General features: G+C 34.6%; 1 protein-coding gene across 1 annotated transcript; it reads right to left on the reverse strand.

Moving 5' to 3' along the window:
• Positions 1-639: 639 nt before the first annotated feature.
• Positions 640-2,061, reverse strand: LOC122308908. The gene is made up of 2 exons (XM_043122183.1): positions 1,924-2,061; positions 640-1,363 (listed from the first exon to the last, which is right to left on the reverse strand). The coding sequence occupies exons 1-2, from the start codon at positions 1,959-1,961 to the stop codon at positions 1,057-1,059; spliced, it is 345 nt and encodes a 114-aa protein (XP_042978117.1). The 5' UTR covers positions 1,962-2,061; the 3' UTR covers positions 640-1,056.
• Between the last annotated feature and the right edge of the window lie 16,928 nt (positions 2,062-18,989).

Genomic DNA, 18,989 nt, shown 5'->3' on the forward strand with positions numbered 1-18,989 from the left:
TTTATCTAATTTTTTAAGCGCTAGAATTATTGTACAAAACATTTTCTCAATTCCTATTTTCAATAAGAAATACTTGTACTTTTATTAAATCCATTTTATTTTGTGTGTTGTGGCGAGACAATAAAGAGATGGGAACTATAATTTATTCATTTGAACAATTTAAAAAGAGATACAACACTTCTACCAAGCAGAGGTGATTTCCTTCTCTCTCTTTATCACGTAGGCAATGAAAATGGGTGGGTGGGTTCGAACTTTGGATGCTTATTTTTGCCACAGGTCAAAGAGAGGTCTTGATTCACTTTCCCGTACAACAATTTATAGAAATGCGTTGTGTTGATCAGACATTTTATATTGGTGTTGCTGGAGCATTATTCATTGTGTTTCCACTAAAATGCTCAATGGTTTACTTCTCCGCTGATCGACGTATAATGTATATTCCATCACCAAAGAACTCCAAAATCTTTTGATGCGAGCGGTGTAATAACCATATCGATATTATGAATAGGAAGGCGCAACATGGATGTGAAATGAACAACAAAAAGGTTGGAAAGTGTAAGGCACCCCAACTGTTTAATGAAATACCTAGGCAATGGCTCACTTCGAGAGTAACACCTCCGTATGAAGAAGAAAAAGAAAATAAGAGAGGAAATTAGAAAAGTTTTATAACATTCCACAATACCGTTACAATATTATATATTTAATACAAATTATAATAGAAAGTACTAAGCAATTGAGGCCATGGGATAGTTCCAGTACAAACCTAAATAAAATTACTCCAAAGCAAATAAAACACACCTCCGTAAGTAATGCAAACTAGGCCCCACGAAACAAGCTCCCAGCCCATACGAAACAACATACTAAATCAAATAAAACAAGGATTAAGGCATGGGCCCATAAAGCCCATAAAGTCCAACCCATATAACAAGCAGATGCAACATAAATTTAACTCTGATGACCAACTAACAAGAGTTAGCCCACGCATACTTAGATCTTCCTGTTCTTTCCTCTGTCTTGAATCTTCACTTCACAAACCCCTTCTCCATGCAAGCCCTAGATCTAAGCTTGTGATAGATAGATGATCAATAGTAGTAAGACACAAGTTAGGATGCCTAAAACATAAATGACGGGTCCAATCACATGACGGTAGCGTGTGTTTGGAACTTGGGTTATCACCTCTGTTACAGCCATGTAAGCAAATGATATTGGAATGAACACTATGATGATTATAACGTTGACCATGTTCAACGAAGAATTGGATGAGTACATCACTTGTAGAAGGTTAAGCAGCACCTTAACTAGCTTGTTGATAATTTTGATGAATACGGCGGTATAATCATAATCAATCTCGTCTTGCTCTCTTGCACTAGCAAACAAATAAAAGAGAAAAACATGAAATTGAATAAATCTTATTTTAAATAAAATAAGTAGAAGAGATAAAAATAATACTATAAATAGAAGAGATAAAAATAATACTATAAATACAGATTCAATATCAAAGCTTCAACTTTTAAAACAAGAAAATATGTATGTAGTCGTAAAGTTTTAGTCGGCCCACGAATGAAACCAATCCTTAGAGGCCCATGGTGCTATCCCTATCCATATATGCCCATACATAGAAAAGTGGAGATCATGAAAATATTTACTAAAGTTCATAGATATGAGAATTCTAAAGATATTACTATTGAGAGAGTACGTTCTAAAGAAGTTATATAGTTTGAATATCGTAGATTATATCTACATTTAAGACATGACAATTATTTATGAAGAAAATATGATATATTACATACTGTCTCTTTACCAAAAATATATGATTAATAGAGATCTAACAAAAGCATGTGAAGAGAAATTTCAATTTGAAACACCAAAACCAAGCACTGTTGTAATTTAAGTAGAAATGATGAGCAAGAAATGTGGATCACTAACCTCAGATTGTACTCGGAGTTGCTGCTGCTGCTATCCATTTCCTCCTATTCTCTCTTCATGTGTTGTCTCAGTTAAGAACTGAAATGGAGAATGATCTGATTCCTATATCATGGCTAAGCATTATTTATAGGGAGCTCGTATTACTTTGTGGTCCCAAGACTTTGACCTTTACTAGCAAAGACAAATTATATCCTTGTCGGAGTAGTGGGTCGTCCAGTTATTCAAAAATTCGTTGCAAAAGCCGTTTAATTCGCCCCGTCTCATTGGGAATAATTATATATACAATTGACGGAATGCACGCAATATCAAACGTTTAATTAATACAAAGCATGGAAAGTAGACTCAACTCTCCTTGGCCTGTGACCCAAATGGCATTTGGGGGGAGGGTGGGGGGTTTGGTAAAGGAGATCGATTCTAAAAAAATTAGAAATCAGTAAACTGGTAAACCGAGCCAATCCGGTGAATTCGGTTTGGTTCTAAATCGGTTTGATCTGGTATTAATTTTATCTTTTTCAAAACTTTTAGTCCTGTATTGATTTTTTTTTCTCTAATACTAAACCGGATCAGTTTATATAAATATATATTTTAACTTTTTATATTATATAAAATATTTTTTATATGAGTGATTATATTATATATAATTTTTATATCTAATATATATAATTATATATAAAATAATATTGTATTATACGCTAAATTACTAATTAAAATAACACTAAATTTTAAAATCATATATAAATAACTATATATTATCACTATAGTCTATAGTATTAGTAGTTATACTAATACAATATCACTATATATTAAATTATATTATAATATATTACTATATTATATATTATAATATATCATTATAATCTTTAATACAATTATAATATAATATATTATGACTATATTGTTATATACTATATATAATATATCGGAAAAATTAGATCCGAATCGGTAAAATTAGAAGTACCAGTTTAGGGATATAACTGGTACAATATCATTTATTCAAATTTTAAAACTGATGTATATCAGTTCAATTTTAAAATATGTCTAAAATCAAACTGAACCAGATCGATTACACTCCTTAACTCAATGAGTCAATGACAAGACAACTCATCTGATGCTCACACCTTTTAATATATAAATATAAAAAATGATATTTATAGATGTAGAGTGCGTAAGTTACATATTTTATTTTATTAAAAAAGTGAGTAAATATGACATCTATGTAGAAAAAATTAATTTTTTAATAATAGACTTATTTTTTTCAAAAAACTTATGTAGTATTTATGCACCTCGTGACTATATCCACAACTATATATATATATATATATATTTATATATATCAATCATACGCGCATTGGGTAAGAGAAGAACAGTCGGCTTGTAAGTTGTAAGTAATGGAGGGCGAATAAAACGGCAAGAGCAGAACAGTTCGTGGTCATATAAAAGAGATGTTTTGATAGTTTTTCTTTTTATTTATTTAAATATTGGCAAGAAATTGACGTAAATGATAGCGACGCAGCTGTGTCTGTCTACAACTGCACTTTCCAGCTTCGTATTAAAATCGATCAAGAATTCGGGAGTGCCGTTTAATTCGCCCAGTCTCAGCGGGGAATGCTTTGCCTTCTCTTTCCCAAACCATGACCAGTAAGTATTGTCCTCTCATCACATGCTTATTATGGTCTTCCTATTGAATGTGTCGCAAGACTTGCCACTTTTTAATTCGTTTGAGCTAAGTTAAACTGAATTCAATTTTTTATAAATAATAATAGATTGAAATATATTTTGAATATTAAGATGAGTTTAATATTATTTATAAAAAATTAAAAAAAATTATGAATTTCACGTATCAAGATATTTTAAATTGAGATGAATTTACTAATTTAAAACTGTGCTTAGGTGTTAAGAATATTTAAACACTTTTCAATATACTCAGCTACTATTAATTACTTTATTATTACTTTTCACTCTCTTTTTATTACTATTCATTACTTTTTACTACTAGTAACTATTCTATTATTACTTTTTACTTATATTTTTATTATTATTTACAACATATCTTAATATTTCTCAACACCTAAACCTAACTTTAAAAATTATGTGTTTGAATATTAGATTGAATCGATTTCAAATCAATTCAACAACCAAATTGCTCGTGGTTGGTTATTCGGCCCCCCAAAAATTTGACTAACTTTTGTTTGATTGGATCATGACCAAAGTTCAAGCCCACAAATTTAAATGGTCTTGTATAATACCTCAAGCATAAAACCCTCGATTAAGTGCATAGAAATGGTTAGCCCGACAAAACATATCCAAGTTTAACGCAACGAGAACCTCGAACTAAAAGATGGAAACTAATTTAGGAAATAGTAATAATATATATAGTTGTAGAATTATAAATACCACGCAATCGTTTTGAAAAATAGTGGGATCTACGATTAAAAAGTTAGTTTTTTTTTTCATGTGGGTCCCATATTAATTCATTTTTTTCAAAGCAACTGCACGCCTTTTGCACAATCACTACTGCAAATATCATTTCTCTTTAGGAAAACCTCATGTACAACATCAAACTTGCCTCAAATCTAATTCAGCTGAAATTGAGAAAATTAGCTACAACCAATCAGATGTACAAGGCTCTTGTTTGGATGTTAAAATGAGAATAGATTAGAAATTTATGAATATTATTGAAATAATTTGTGAATAGTAGTGGAATGGTTTGAGTTTAGATGTTTTGTGAGGTTTAAGGAAATGAGAAAAAAAAATTAAATAAAAATATTATAAAGTTAAAATATTGTTAGAATACAATTTTTTAATATTATTATTGTTTTAGAAAAAGTTGAAAATTTTTTGTGTTTTATTTAAAAGTTTTGAAAAGTTGTAATAATTAGATTAAAAAAATTGAACATTCAAAATTAAAAAATGTTTGTATTTGTGGTGTTTTAATGTTGAGATGAGATGAGACCACATTGGAATCTAAACAGAGCTTAAGGGTAGGTTTGAAGAGTGAGATGAGATGAGATTTTGTAAATAATAGTAATATAGTTTATGAATAGTAGTGAGATAGTTTGAGTTGAGTATTTTTTAGATTTTATGAAATGAGAGAGAAAAAGTTGAATAAAAAATATTATAAAATTAAAATATTGTAAGAATATAGTTTTATAATATTATTTTTGTTTAAGAATTTGAAAATTTTGGAATTTTATTTTATTTGAAAGTTTGAAAAATTTAATGATTAGTTTGAAAATTTTGTAATGATTAGTTTGAAAAATTTTATATTTGAATTATGTTTGTGAATAAGATGAGATCATATGAGAATTTTATGTCTCATATCTAGCCCCAAACCTGCCCTAAAATTCTCTTCCAGGCATAGTCAAATCACATCGACTTTTGGGTGTCATTTTGGACAAAGCAGCAAGACACATATGATAAACCTATTAGGGATAACAATACATGACATAATCCATAAATTTGAAATGAATATGACACAAAATTAACAAGTTTAGATTAAAATACGTTGGCCGGATAAGATATATAATTAATATACAAGTTAATTGCGGGTTAACCCACAAAATCTACTATCAACCATATAACGCGAATAAATTCTATTTTTAAATTTTATAAATGTTTAGTTTTATATGCATTTTTTTGTTATTGAGATATATTATTATTATTATTATTATTATTATTATTTAACTACTTAATATCTCAAACGATCGAGCCTTTTTTGTTAATATATAATTTCTTATTTTGTAAAAATATTAAATTTCTTATATATTATTGGTTTGGGTATTGATAATAAAATATTTTATTATTATATAGTTGTAATTGTGAATGATTTTACATAGTTATACTTGTATTATATATGAAATATAATATGAAACGAGTAGAACAGATTAAATAGGTTAAACGAGTTGAAACAAGTTAAATTGGTCATGTCCATAATTATTAAATGAGTTAAGTAGGTCGTGTCATATCATTCATTATTTAAATTAGTTGAGTTTAATCCATTTAGTTAAATAGGTCGTATTTGGTTTGACCTATATAGTATAGTACTCATGACTTGATGTGACAAAAAAATACAAATTGTCACCCCTAGAGCTATATTTTGGGACCTTTTGGCCTTGTTTAGATTCATAAATCATTTCAACTCACCTCATTTCATTTCATCTAATCAATTTTCTAAACTTTCAAAAAAAATATAATAAACAATTTAACTTTTTCAAATCTCAAAATAAAAAAATATTAAAAACTTATATTTTAATAATATATTAGTCAATTTTTAACTCTCATCTTATTTCATCTCAACTCAACACACTAACAAAAATTAGTATTTTTGTTCGTATGTTAATTGTCATGTCTTGTGCCGAGGGTAAACCCTTTCAACTAAAATCAATAAAAATAATAACTTAAATACAAAATTCTCCAATATCAATTGTCTGGAGAATTCTTCATGAAGAAAATGAACTAAACACTAAAAAATAACTCTCTTCAATCATACTAATCTATTTATGTCATTTGCCATTTTCCTTAGTACTCTCATCCAGTTTCATTGTATTTCTGCATGATCGTCAATGACATTTGAAAAAGATAGCAAATAAATTGGTGAGGTGAGTCTACCGAGTTAGTAAGCAGTGAACCAATACTAATATACAGAACATGAGCCAGTAGTTTATAAACAATGCAACAATAAATAGAAAAATTAACAGTGTAGCTCTGTAAAATTTACCCTAATATATAAGTTATAACAATATCAATAACGGTAACCATAGTTTTACACGTGTGGCGGGGCTAGTAATACAATAGTATTAGTAATCAATTCCTAATAGTCATAATTTTATAACACTAATTCCATTAATCAGTTGCCACACCTTATGCTCATGACGAGTAATGCTAGATACAGTATGAGTTGTGCAGGTACCACACACTTATTTTAAAAAAAAAGTGGAGTCTAATATTAAAAAATTAATTTTTTATATAGATCTCATATTTACTCATTTTTTTTTAAAAATGTGTGCACAATGTTTGCGCACTCTGTGAGTGTAAATATCATTTCTTATGAATATATGATCACTTAAAAATAGCTCAAGTCTACACTATTTATGACAAAAAAAATACCCAATACAATATTCAATACAAAAAATACTGCAGAAGAATGATCGAGGTGATTTTCACAACAAAAACATGCGGGTTTTCTAAAAAAATCAATCTCAATTTTAACTTTAGCAAACCCATGATTCCATCTTTGGAGGCACACCCAAATTCTCATTTGAAGAATGACCGAGGTGCTTTTCTCAACAAAAACACGCAAGTTTTCTAAAAAAATCAATCTTAATTCATTTTAACTTTAGCAAACCCATGATTCCATCTTTGGAAGCACACCCAAAGTCTCCTTTCAAGTTTTCTACAAACCTATGATAACTAACCAATAATAACTTATCCTCTTTGTGCCTAATCCATTTAAAACAACTTCAAGGAAATCAACTCACAATTGGTCTAATAACACCATATACCATCTTGATTCTTGAACATAAAATCAAACAATTACTAAAACCACATACTGCATGTTCCAACCAAATATAAACTCTAGAATGGTTAAGTCTAGGAGTTTTTCGATTGTTCAGTGGTGGCTATTTTACTCCAAGAGCTAGAAACAATGACATCGGAGTAGTACAATGGCGTAATTGTAAAGGGTGATGAGACGTGTGGACTTGGAATGATGATGAAGCACACTAGTTGCGGTGGCAATGGCATGGCATACAGAGAGAGAGAGAGAGAGGACTGAGAGAGAAATCCAAAACAACGGTTTCGAGCAAGTCCTATGATGTGCAATGATAATGGTGGCGAGCAAAGCCTCTGTGGTCGGGCAGGGCACCACCCGCCGACAACATAAGATGTAGTCGGGTCAGGTGGTGGCCAGTAGTGACTTTGTCTGCTCATGGTCACCACAAGAGTGTAGAACCTTGGAGTCCTTTCTGCTAGCCTCTTGGTAGTCCGATGTGGAGAGTTAATGCATAAATTTGCACAACAAGTAGAAATAGAGGAAAGAGTCATTCCTGGCGCACGATGACAGTTTGGGCGTCGATAAAGTGTTTTTTTTGTTCATCCATAAAAATAAATAGCAAATAGGAGTACGAGAATCAATAGAGAGACAAAGAAATTTACGTTGTTTGGCATAATGCCTACGTCTACGAGTTGTTTGGGGGCGGATTGCACTATGATAGGCAATTTTATATATCTCTCATGCCTCAAGGTATTTTTCAATACAATGGAGAAAGTTGAAACCTCAGAAGGTTGAAGATAATACCTCCCTTAAGAGAGAACCTTTGGAGTCACTGTGTGTTCTCTTCCATTACTATTAGTGATAAGTTTTTAATGGGTTGGATCCAGTTAACTTTATCGTGGACAATGTATATATAAGGTTGTAACAAGTCTAGTTCGGTCTACTTTTGTACATCAGTATACATCGACTTTGAAAATTTAAGAACTGATACCGAACCAATTCATTATTGTATCTCAAATCATTTGATGGTTTAACCCAACCATCTCAAATCAATTTTGATCTCGTGTCTATGTGGGTGCATATGCACAATTTGCCTTTATCATGCATGACGTATGCTATGGGAGAGGAAATTGGGAATTCCCTTGGGAGAGTTGAAGAGGTGGATGCCCTTAAGGATGATCTTGGTTGGGGAAGTTATTTACGGGTTAAGGTGGAGATAGATTTGAGAATATGGTGAGAGGTAGGACTATAGAGGTGGATGAGAAGAAATTATGGGTATCTTTCACTTATGAAAAGCTTCCCAAACTGTGCTTCAAGTGTGGATGCATTCTTCATGGGGAGGAGGGATGTGTAGGGGAAGTCTTACCATAGTACCTAGATGGGGAGAAAAAGAATCAGTTTAGCTCTTGGCTTAGAGCAAGTAGGGGTCCTCAAGTTAACTTCAGGGGGTGGAGGGCGTTTGCCTAAGAAGAAAGGAGTAGGGAGAAACAACAAAGTGAGCAAGGTGTGGAAATTGAGAGGAAAAAAAGGAAGAGATAGTGGAGGTGAGTGAAGAATCTATTGATAGGGAAGAAAATGGGACAATGATATTGAAAGAGGTTGCTGGGGAAACCTATGTGGGGGATGAGGGGAGGGATGGTAAGGAGCGAGAGGGAGGAGGCATCACTGGGTTTGCAAATTTAATCACTGAAGAGGAGGGAAGAGGTAATACTCTTGGAAAGGAGAAGAGGTGGAAGAGGAGGGTAAGGGGGAAATAAAAAGAGGGATGGAATGAAGGGGGACGAGCTATTTAAAAGAGAAGAGAGGGTGGGCAAGTCACTAAGATAAAGGCAAATAAAGTGAAGAGGGGAGATGAGCTAGAGGCTGTTGAACTTTACAATGTTGAGGTGGTGGCTGTGCAACAGCCCCACCTATCCTAATGAGTGTCCTATGTTGGAACTACTAAGGGCTTGGGAACCCTTAGACAGTTCAGGACCTTTGCTCTATAGCAAAGAATAAGAGGCCCAGAGTCATGTTTCTCATTGAGACCATGATTGTTACAAAAAATGTTGAAGGAATTTGAACGAGAGTTGGCTTCGAGTAGTGTTTTGTTGTAGATTCTATGGGAAAGGTAGGGGGATTGACTTTGTTGTGGAATGATGAGATGGAAGTGGAGATTGTGAATTGCTCCAGATGGCATGTTAGTGCTTGGGTCTTAGATGTTGAGCTGAAAGAGAGGTGGCTGTTCACTGGCTTCTATGGCCACCCTGAAACAGCAAAGATGAAATCTTCTTGGGACTTGTTGCAGCTTTTGAAACTAGAAGAGCAAGTTCCATGGTGTGTGGTAGGTGATTTTAATGAAATAGCTTGTGAGTCTGAGAAATGGGGAGGTAGCCCAAGGGATGAGGGGCAAATGAGGTTGTTCAGGAGGGCTATGGAGGAGAATGGGTTGTTTAATCTGGATTATAGTGATGACAGATACACATGGAGAAATGGGCATACATATGGTACTTCTGTCAAGGAAAGGCTAGAAAGATATCTAGCTAACAACAAGTGGAAAGAGTTGTATAGGGAGGTAAAGGTTGAGGTGCTACCTGCTAGGTGTTTAGACCACAAACCACTAGTGATGCAACTGTATTCAAACATGTTAGCTGGCCCTAAGGAGAGAATGTTTCATTTTAAAGCTAGCTAGACCAGAGATAAGGAATGTGAGGAGGTGATAAGGGGGGATTGGAGTAGGGCTAGAGAGGGAGTTTCTTCTTTAGAGAAAGTTAAGAAGGCTCTAACTAAGTGTGGGTTGCTTTGCAGGGTTGGGGGAGACTAAAACATAAAAGAGAAGAAGGGGAGTTGAGGGAAAAAATTGAAATACTGAAGGGGCTACAGGAGGAGGAGGATGGAAACAGGAGTTGGGAAATAAGGAGATTAAAAGGGGAAGTGGATTAGCTATTAGAAAAAGAAGATGTCAAGTGGAAACAGAGGGCCAAGAGGAATTGGTTTAAATTTGGTGATAGGAACACGTGGTACTTCCATGCATGTGCAAGTCAAAGGAGGAGGAAAACAGGATCTCTCATATTTCTAATTTATCTGGTAGAGTTATGAGGGATCAGTTAGGGATCGAGGGAGCTTTTAGAAAGCACTTTGCAGAGGTGTTATTTTCAAGTGGCCCAACTTTGGAGATGATTGAAACTGGTACATAGTTTATTAAGCCTAAGGTGAGTAGTGGTATGAATGATTTTTTAACTAACGAGTTCATAAGAGAGGAAGTTAAAGCTGCTGTGTTTCAGGTGGGTCCTTTTAAGTTTCCAGGTGTTGATGGTTTTGGAGCTATTTTTACCAGAAATATTGGTATGTAGTAGGGGAGGATGTGTGCTTGGTTGTGCTGGAGTTTTTGAGAGGAAAGGGTGATTTGAGATCAATCAACTAGACCCTTATAGCACTAATTCCCAAGGTAAGGATCCTGTCACAGTTGGTGAGTTTCAACCTATAAGTTTGTGTAATGTCTTATATAAAATTATGGCCAAGACATTAGCAAATAGGTTGAAGTTGATTATGCCAGATATTATTTCTCACTAGCAAAGTGCCTTTATGAAGGGAAGACTAATCGCAGATGATATACGAATAGCCTATGAGCTACTGCACTCCATGAGGAATAGGTAGAAGGGTAAGGACGAATCATGGCTGTCAAGTTGGACACATCCAAGGCCTATGATCGTGTAGAGTGGGGGTACTTGGAGTCAGTGATGATTAAGTTGGGTTTCTGTGATCGGTGGGTGCAATTAATTATGAGGGCTATTTCAACAGTTTCACATTCTACCCTAGTAAATGGTAGGATTGGTGATGGTTTTGTTCCTTCCAAGGGGATAAGGTAGGGGGACCCCTTGTCTCCATTTTTGTTTGTGTTATGTGCTAAGGGTCTGAGTAGCTTGATCAATGCAATTGAGGAAAAGTGAGAAATTGAAAGGGGCTACAATTATTAGAGGATAGACATCTATGACTCATCTCATGTTTGCAGATGACTGTATTTTATTTTGTAAGGCCCATGTGAGGGAGTGGAGGAAAATGAAGGAGATATTGGAAGTGTATGAGGTAGCTTTTGGTCAGCGTTTAAATGATAAAAAAACCTCAATCTTTTTTAGTAGAAACACAAGAGGGAGGACAAGAGGCAGAAGTGGTGGGGGCAAGATTATGTAGTAACATTGAGACATATTTAGGCCTACCTACCTTGGTTGGTAGATTGAAATACAATGCATTTAGAGGTATTAAGGAGAGTATCTAGCAGAGACTCAGAGACGAGATGAGATAAGTTGAGATTAAAGTTGAAAGTTGAATAAAATCTTATTAGAATATATTGTTTTAATATTATTTTTGTATTGGAATTTGAAAAAGTTGAATTGTTTATTTTATTTTTGTATTGAGATTTGAAAATATTGAATTGTTTATTTTATTTTGTATGAAAATTTAAAAAAGCTGTAATAATTGAGATGAAAGTTTTCTAAAAGTGAACAAGAGCTAGAAAAACCAGTTCTTGTCAAGGCTGGAAAAGAGGTGCTTTTGGAAGCTATTATTTAGGTCATCCCAACTTATCACATGAGTGTATTTTGACTATTTAAGAGGCTGTGCAATGAGATTTATGCTATGATGACCAAATTTTGGTAGGGCCATAAACAAAATAATAGAAAAACACATTGGAGGAGTTGGGAGAGGATGAGGGAATCTAAACATTTAGGTGGTTTGGGCTTTAGGGATATGAATAGTTTTAATTCAGCTATGCTAGGCAAGCAATGCTGGAAGACCTTGACTTATTTTGAGTCCTTATCAACAAGAATTCTCAAAGAAAAGTATTTTAAAAAAGAGGACCTGATGTCATTGAAGCTTGGATGGTGCCCATATGTTATGTCATTGAATCTTGGATGGTGCCATATCCATCTTAAGCTCCTGTACATATTCTTGAAAAGAGGACTAAGGTTGTTGAGTTTATTGAGGAAGGAAAGGGGTGGAAGGTAGAGGTATTAGAAGTTATTGTAGGGAAAGAAGAAGCTGACATTGTAAAGTCAATTCCCATGAGCAGGAAGGGTGCAAGTGACAAGCAGATATGGGGTTACACTAATACTGGGATATTCTTAGTTGTGCTTATCACTTGGTTATGGAGTTGAAGAGTAAGAGAAAAAGGGGAGTCTTCTAGTAGGTACAATGGAGGGAGCAAGTGGAAGGCCTTATGGAAGATGGAAGTACCTGCAATGGTGAAAAATTTCATGTGAAAAGTTGTGGATGATTGTCTTCCCACTAAATAGAATATGGCTAAGCGTAGAATGGTGGAGGATGCTTTGTGCCCTATCTATTTTAGAGAAATTGAAACAATGGGCTATGCTATATGGAGTTGTGGAGCTGCAAGTATTGTATGGGCAGAAGATGTTAGTCCTGTTAAGAAGTGGTATTGCAGTGAGTAAGATTTTCTATGTAACATGGGATAGAATAATTCAAAAACTATCAAAGAAGGAAGTTGAGATGGTGGCTGTAACCATGCGAAATATTTGGTTAAGGAGGAATAAGGTGATCTTTGAAGAACAATTCACTAGGCTAAGGAGAGTGATTAATCAGGCTATTGAAGACCTGGAAGAGTACAGAGAGGCTCAAGGGAAGGGAGAGGAGCATCTACCAATAGAAATAGTAGTCAGAAGGGAGGTGAGGTGGAAGAGACCGGCAACAAATGTGGTTCAAGTGAACTGGGATGCAGCATTTGATCAAAAGTCTTTGAAGATGGGGGTTGGCATTGTGATAAGGGATGAGGAGGAAGAAGTACTTGCATCTACCTATATGCTAAAAGCTAATGTTTGCAATCTAATAGTTGCTGAGATAAAAGCATTGTGGTGAGCTGTTAAGATATGCATTGTGTAACAGCCCGTTAGAAATTTAACGGTGAAATTTCTATTGACTTTAGTAATCTTGTGAAGACCCTATAAGTTTTCACGAATCTATTAATCGTATAGTTAATGTTATTACTCACTGTGATATCAGGAGTGTGTTTTTTTATTATTGGAAATAGTTAGAAAGTTTTATTTGGACACATGGAAAGATTTTAGCCACATTACTCTTCCAAATCTACTCTCCACTTTCAGAAAATAGCCAAACCTGATTTTGTGGATATTATTGGATAAAAAAAAAAAATATCTTGAGCTAATTTTATGGATATTATTGGGTGAAAATATCTTGAGCTGATTTTTATAGATATTATTAGATTAAAATATCTTAAGCTGATTTTTGTAGATATTATTGGATAGAAATATCTTGAGTTGATTTTTATAGATATTTTTGGGTAGGAGAAACCTACACTCAACTCTCACTCTAGCCTCATCCTCTTCCAAATCTCTTCCATAAGTATCTCCAGTCACCCCCCACGAAATTATCTTCATTTACACTTTCCATTAAAAGAATACCAAACACTCTATCTCGGATAGCTTTTAGGAGTTCTTTTGTACACCAATTTCAAAGCTTTTGTAAGTGTTTTATTATAAAGTATCCTTCATATAAGTTGTTCCTTTTTTAGTCTAGTTTATGTGGATAGCTTATTTGTTCCATTTGAAGATTATTTGATCAGTCAAATATTATTTAAACTCTAAAAAGGTCATTCTAAGAGATAAACTGGAGAATATGTTATATTTTGGAGTTTTTGACCAAGTTAATGGATAGATCTTGGTCTGAAATTTTTATGGAGTATTGTTAACATGTGTATATGATTATTGGTTGAGGATTTGTTGCATGATTAAAGGTTGTGATAAAATATTTTCTTAGATCTAGAAATTTAGAAACTGGAAGAAGAAAAACAGTTTCTGTTTTGAGAAAGTTTAACTCTTTGGTGGTCTAAACCTATTCCAATGGCTTTGATAATTTTATTGAAGGATCCTAATCCTCTTATATATATGTTATAATATTATTTTGAAGATATTTGATGTTAGTTTCAAAAATATGAAATTTTATGCAAAGAGATGTTCGGATAGGCCAAAGTATTGATGTTCTTGGCTCAATTTATGTTTTGGTTAATGTTTAACCATGTGATCTTGAATTAGAAGCTTATATATGTTTTAGGACATCTTTTCAAATCATGTGATGGTTTGATTTGAAGATCATATCTTTATAAGTCATAGATCAAAAGGTTAATTAAAACAAATTAGAAACAAAAATCAATGGAAATAGCATATGAGAATTTTGACCCTATGGAGTTTTAATAGTTGTGATTATTTTTAAAATTTTCTAAATTGATATTTGAGTTTAGGATAAAATTTACATGAGGTATATAAATTTTGGTGACTTTGGAGTTAGCATGCAAAATCCTTAAGTTATGGGTAAAACGGTCATTTTCCTACATGTAGAGGGTAAAATGGAAATTTTACTCTTTAAGTTAGTATTTTTCCATATTTCAAATTATTAGTGATTTAGTTCTAACTTTTAGAATCACTAATTTCAGTTTTTCGTGATCGCGCTTAAAGTTTTATAAGAAATGTGGAGATCGAGGTAAGTTAGTTTTTAACTTACTAGCAGTCTACTATGTATGTGTGTTAAGTAAAGGAACTACAGTGTATATGTATGTGTATTATCCCATATGTCATGCCATGCCAAGTTATCACATAATTGTCTATTATATAGAATTTAATCTGTCATCAGTTTTTATCTGTTACATAATATATTCTGTTATGTATATGAAAACTGTTACATAATATATTCTGTCATGTATTGCTATACATTACAAGTACGTTATGTTAAGTATGTCATCTATGACATGTATGTCAAGTCATGTAATATTCACTGTTGCAAGTATGTCATGTTAAATATGTTGTCTATTATATGTCATATTATGAAATGTTTCTATCTCAAGTTGGTCATGTTTTTCAAGTTATGTTCAAGTCATGTTATGTTACATCAGGACTTCAGTCCTTTTGTATTCCAATCATGTTTCATCTTGAGTTACATTCAGTTTCGTGGGGTCTACAATAATTGTGGCACACAAAGTATGGGGTCACAACAATTGTGACACATATACTACGTGAGACACGACAATTGTGACACGTAGAATACATGAGGCTACAACAACTGTGGAGTATGTATTTTACTGCATTGTGATGTGTAGAAAAAATGAGGCTACAACAACTGTGGAGTATGTATTTTACTACATTGTGATGTGTAGAAAAAATGAGGCTACAACAACTGTAGAGTATGTATTTTTCATGTTAAGTCAAGTTTCAAAATAAGTTCATATTAAGTCAAGTTTCAGATCAAGTTCATGTCAAGTCAAGTTCAGTTCACGTTTCAATTTAAGTTACGTCAAATTATGTTTTAATTACTTATGAATTTGATTATGCATTCGTGCTTTTTTTACTGTCATCCATGCATCATTAGCCTGTGTGGAAGTTTTTTATTAATTTACTGAGATTTGTAATCAAATCTCACTGTGGTAGTCCCAACTACTATTCTTCCCAAATGGTAGATCTTGTTACAGGACCTGAAGGAGAATCAGGAGTTGACCAACTAGACACAGTTGACTAAGCGACGGTACGACGTCAATGTCAATATAGTAGTTAACGTAAATTACTACTTGTATGATGGAGTTGCATCTCCAGTACTTTTTGGATTATAACCATTTTGGACCAGTATTGTGATCTTAGTTATTCAATATATTTCATTTGGTGCATAGTATTGCTAAAGAAAAAAATTGTCCGTTGCAAATATTGCATAATGTTAGATGTATGTTATGAACATTGCATCTTATATGTCATGAACGGGGGCAGGTAACCTTGTGTTGCATGTTTCAACGCTTCAAATGTCCGTCCGATCCCAAACGGAATTTGGGGGCGTCACAGGATGGTATCAAAGCAATATGTCTCTGGGTAGTAAATCCACATGTCCTTAGGAAATGCACCAAATATTAGGCTTGAAATTTTAGTCGACATTAGGCTTGGATTTCTTAAAGGTATGAAAGGTAGTATGTGGTTGTAACATGTATACTCATGTGTTTCAGGAATGGACAAAGATGACTCGCGATAGAATACCTTAAAATCTTGAGGAAGACTTCAGTCAGGATAATCATAATATCTCGATGGATGGAGGATTAGCTGAAGCTGTGTATGTGCTGACTGACGTTTTTAGACATCAGCAACAACAACAAGTGCACGTACCTAGACCCGAAGTTAGGGGTTGTCCATATGATAAGTTTTTGATTTACCGTTACCTGAATTTTTTTGGTAATGAAGAGCCACTGAGAGTCGAGAAATGGATTATAGATCTCGAGAGAACGTACGAGATTTGTGGATGTCTTGAGGACCAAAAGGTTCTATATGCTAGATACCTATTCCAAGGAGAAGCTGAAATATGGTGGGATATACGTAGGCAACTTCTAGTTAGGGAACTAGGAAGTATTGCTGCATTGTCATAGGAGAGGTTCAAGGAAGAGTTTGACAACTGATTCTTCCCAGACTCTGTCAAACAACTGAAGGCCCAGGAGTTCACGTCCTTAACACAAGGTAGTTTGACTGTGGAGCAGTATGCCACTAAGTTCATGGCATTAGGAAGGTTTGCACTCCACTTGATTTCAACTGAAAAGATGTAGGCACAAAAATTTCAAGCAGGACTTCTGCCAAGAATCCGAAATCAAGTAGTTTGCCTCAGAATAGAGAATTACCAAGAGTTGGTAAATGTAGTGACGATAGCAGAGGCTGAGCAGAAGGAATTGGCGATCTAGAACCTTACCGATCGAAAGAGGGCCATGCCATTTGCTACCAACAGTAGTGCTGAGAAAAGGAGGTCCTTTTCTAGCCCAGAAAAAGGCAAGGAAATAATGATAGGAGGACAGAAGCTGTCCTTTTATTCACCATGCTCTAAGTGTGGTAAGCGTCATCCTGGAGAATGTTATAGGAGATATGGAGTCTGTTATCTATGCGGGAAACCTGGACATATGATTAGAGATTGTCCCAACGCCATGCAAGGCAGTGGAGCTGGTGATCGCAAGCCAAGGCCCCACATCCCGGCACGCATGTATGCAGTAACACTAGGTGATTTTGATGTTGACGCACCTGAAACTGATGAAGCTGGCGTCATGACTGTTTTTTTTTCTTTTCCTTTCCTTTTAGTATTTATGATGTTGCAGGTATTATGAATGTGTTAGAATTAGTATTAATATTGGTGTATATTTTTTTTTAGGAAGTGTTAATTTGTTAAGGTTCTCGGCTTGTGCACTATTCGATTTGGGTGCGTTGCAGTCCTTTGTGTCTGCAGCGTTGCACGAATTTGTATTTTGCAGACTGAGCTCTTACCACGACGGGTTGTAGTATTAATTCTCGATGGGAATACAATATCTTGTACCCGTTTAGTTAAGGATTCTCCGTTAGAGCTAGAAGGAAGGACACTGAAGGCTAACTTGTTAGTATTAGGGCAGATGAAATTCGACCTGATTTTGGGGATGGACTGGCTTTTCAAGCACTATGCTAAGATAGACTGTCGGAAACGAGAGGTTGTGTTTGAACCTCCCACTGAAGACATGATGAGTTACGCGGGAACATTAGTTAAGGCCACCCCACCTTTGATCTCGGCGTTGCAAGTTAGGAAGTGTATCGATGATGGACCCTCAGCGTTTCTATTGATAACTGTAGAGGAGACAGCCGGAACTATAGGAATCCAAGGGATACCTGTGGTTGAAGACTTTCCTGAAGTTTTCGTTGACGAGTTACCTGGTTTACCACCGGATAGAGAAGTAGAATTCCAAATAGAGTTGGAGTCGGCAACAACTCCGACTCACAAGGCGCCATATCGTATGGCCCCTACCGAATTGAAGGAGCTTAAGCTACAACTGGAGGCACTTTTGGAGAAGGGTTTTATCCACCCTAGTTCTTCGCCGTGGGGAGCACCTGTGTTATTCGTGAAGAAAAAAGATGGATCTATGAGGATGTGTATAGACTATAGAGAGTTGAATAAGGTGACGATTAAGAATAGATACCCATTACCCAGAATCGATGATTTGTTGGATCAATTGCAAGGAGCAGCAGTGTTTTCAAAGATTGACCTGAGATCCGGATATCATCAGCTAAAAGTCAAGGATCAAGATGTGCTGAAAACTGCCTTTAGGATAAGGTATGGCCACTTCGAGTTTTTGGTGATGCCTTTTGGGTTAACCAATGCTCCAGCCACATTCATGGACATGATGAACAAAATATTCAGACCTTATTTGGATAATTTTATTGTCGTATTTATCGATGATATCTTAATCTACTCTAAGAACAAGGAGGAACACAGACATCATCTAAGTATGACTTTAACTATACTTAAGGATCAGAAACTTTATGCCAAACTTAGTAAGTTTGAGTTCTGGCTGGAAGAAGTAAAATTTTTAGGTCATGTGATCTCTAGTAGAGGAGTAGCAGTAGACCCGAGCAAGATTGAAACCGTAACGAACTGGCAGAGACCGACCAGTGTGCATGAGATCCGAAGTTTCTTAGGACTGGCTGGTTACTATAAGAGATTTGTGGAAGGATTCTCCCATTTGTTTGGACCACTCACCGCCCTGACTAAGAAAAATGTGAAATTTACTTGGAATCACAAGTGCGAAATAAGT

This window comes from Carya illinoinensis, chromosome 5 (assembly GCF_018687715.1).
Source record: "Carya illinoinensis cultivar Pawnee chromosome 5, C.illinoinensisPawnee_v1, whole genome shotgun sequence".
In the NCBI taxonomy this organism is placed as follows: Eukaryota; Viridiplantae; Streptophyta; class Magnoliopsida; order Fagales; family Juglandaceae; genus Carya; species Carya illinoinensis.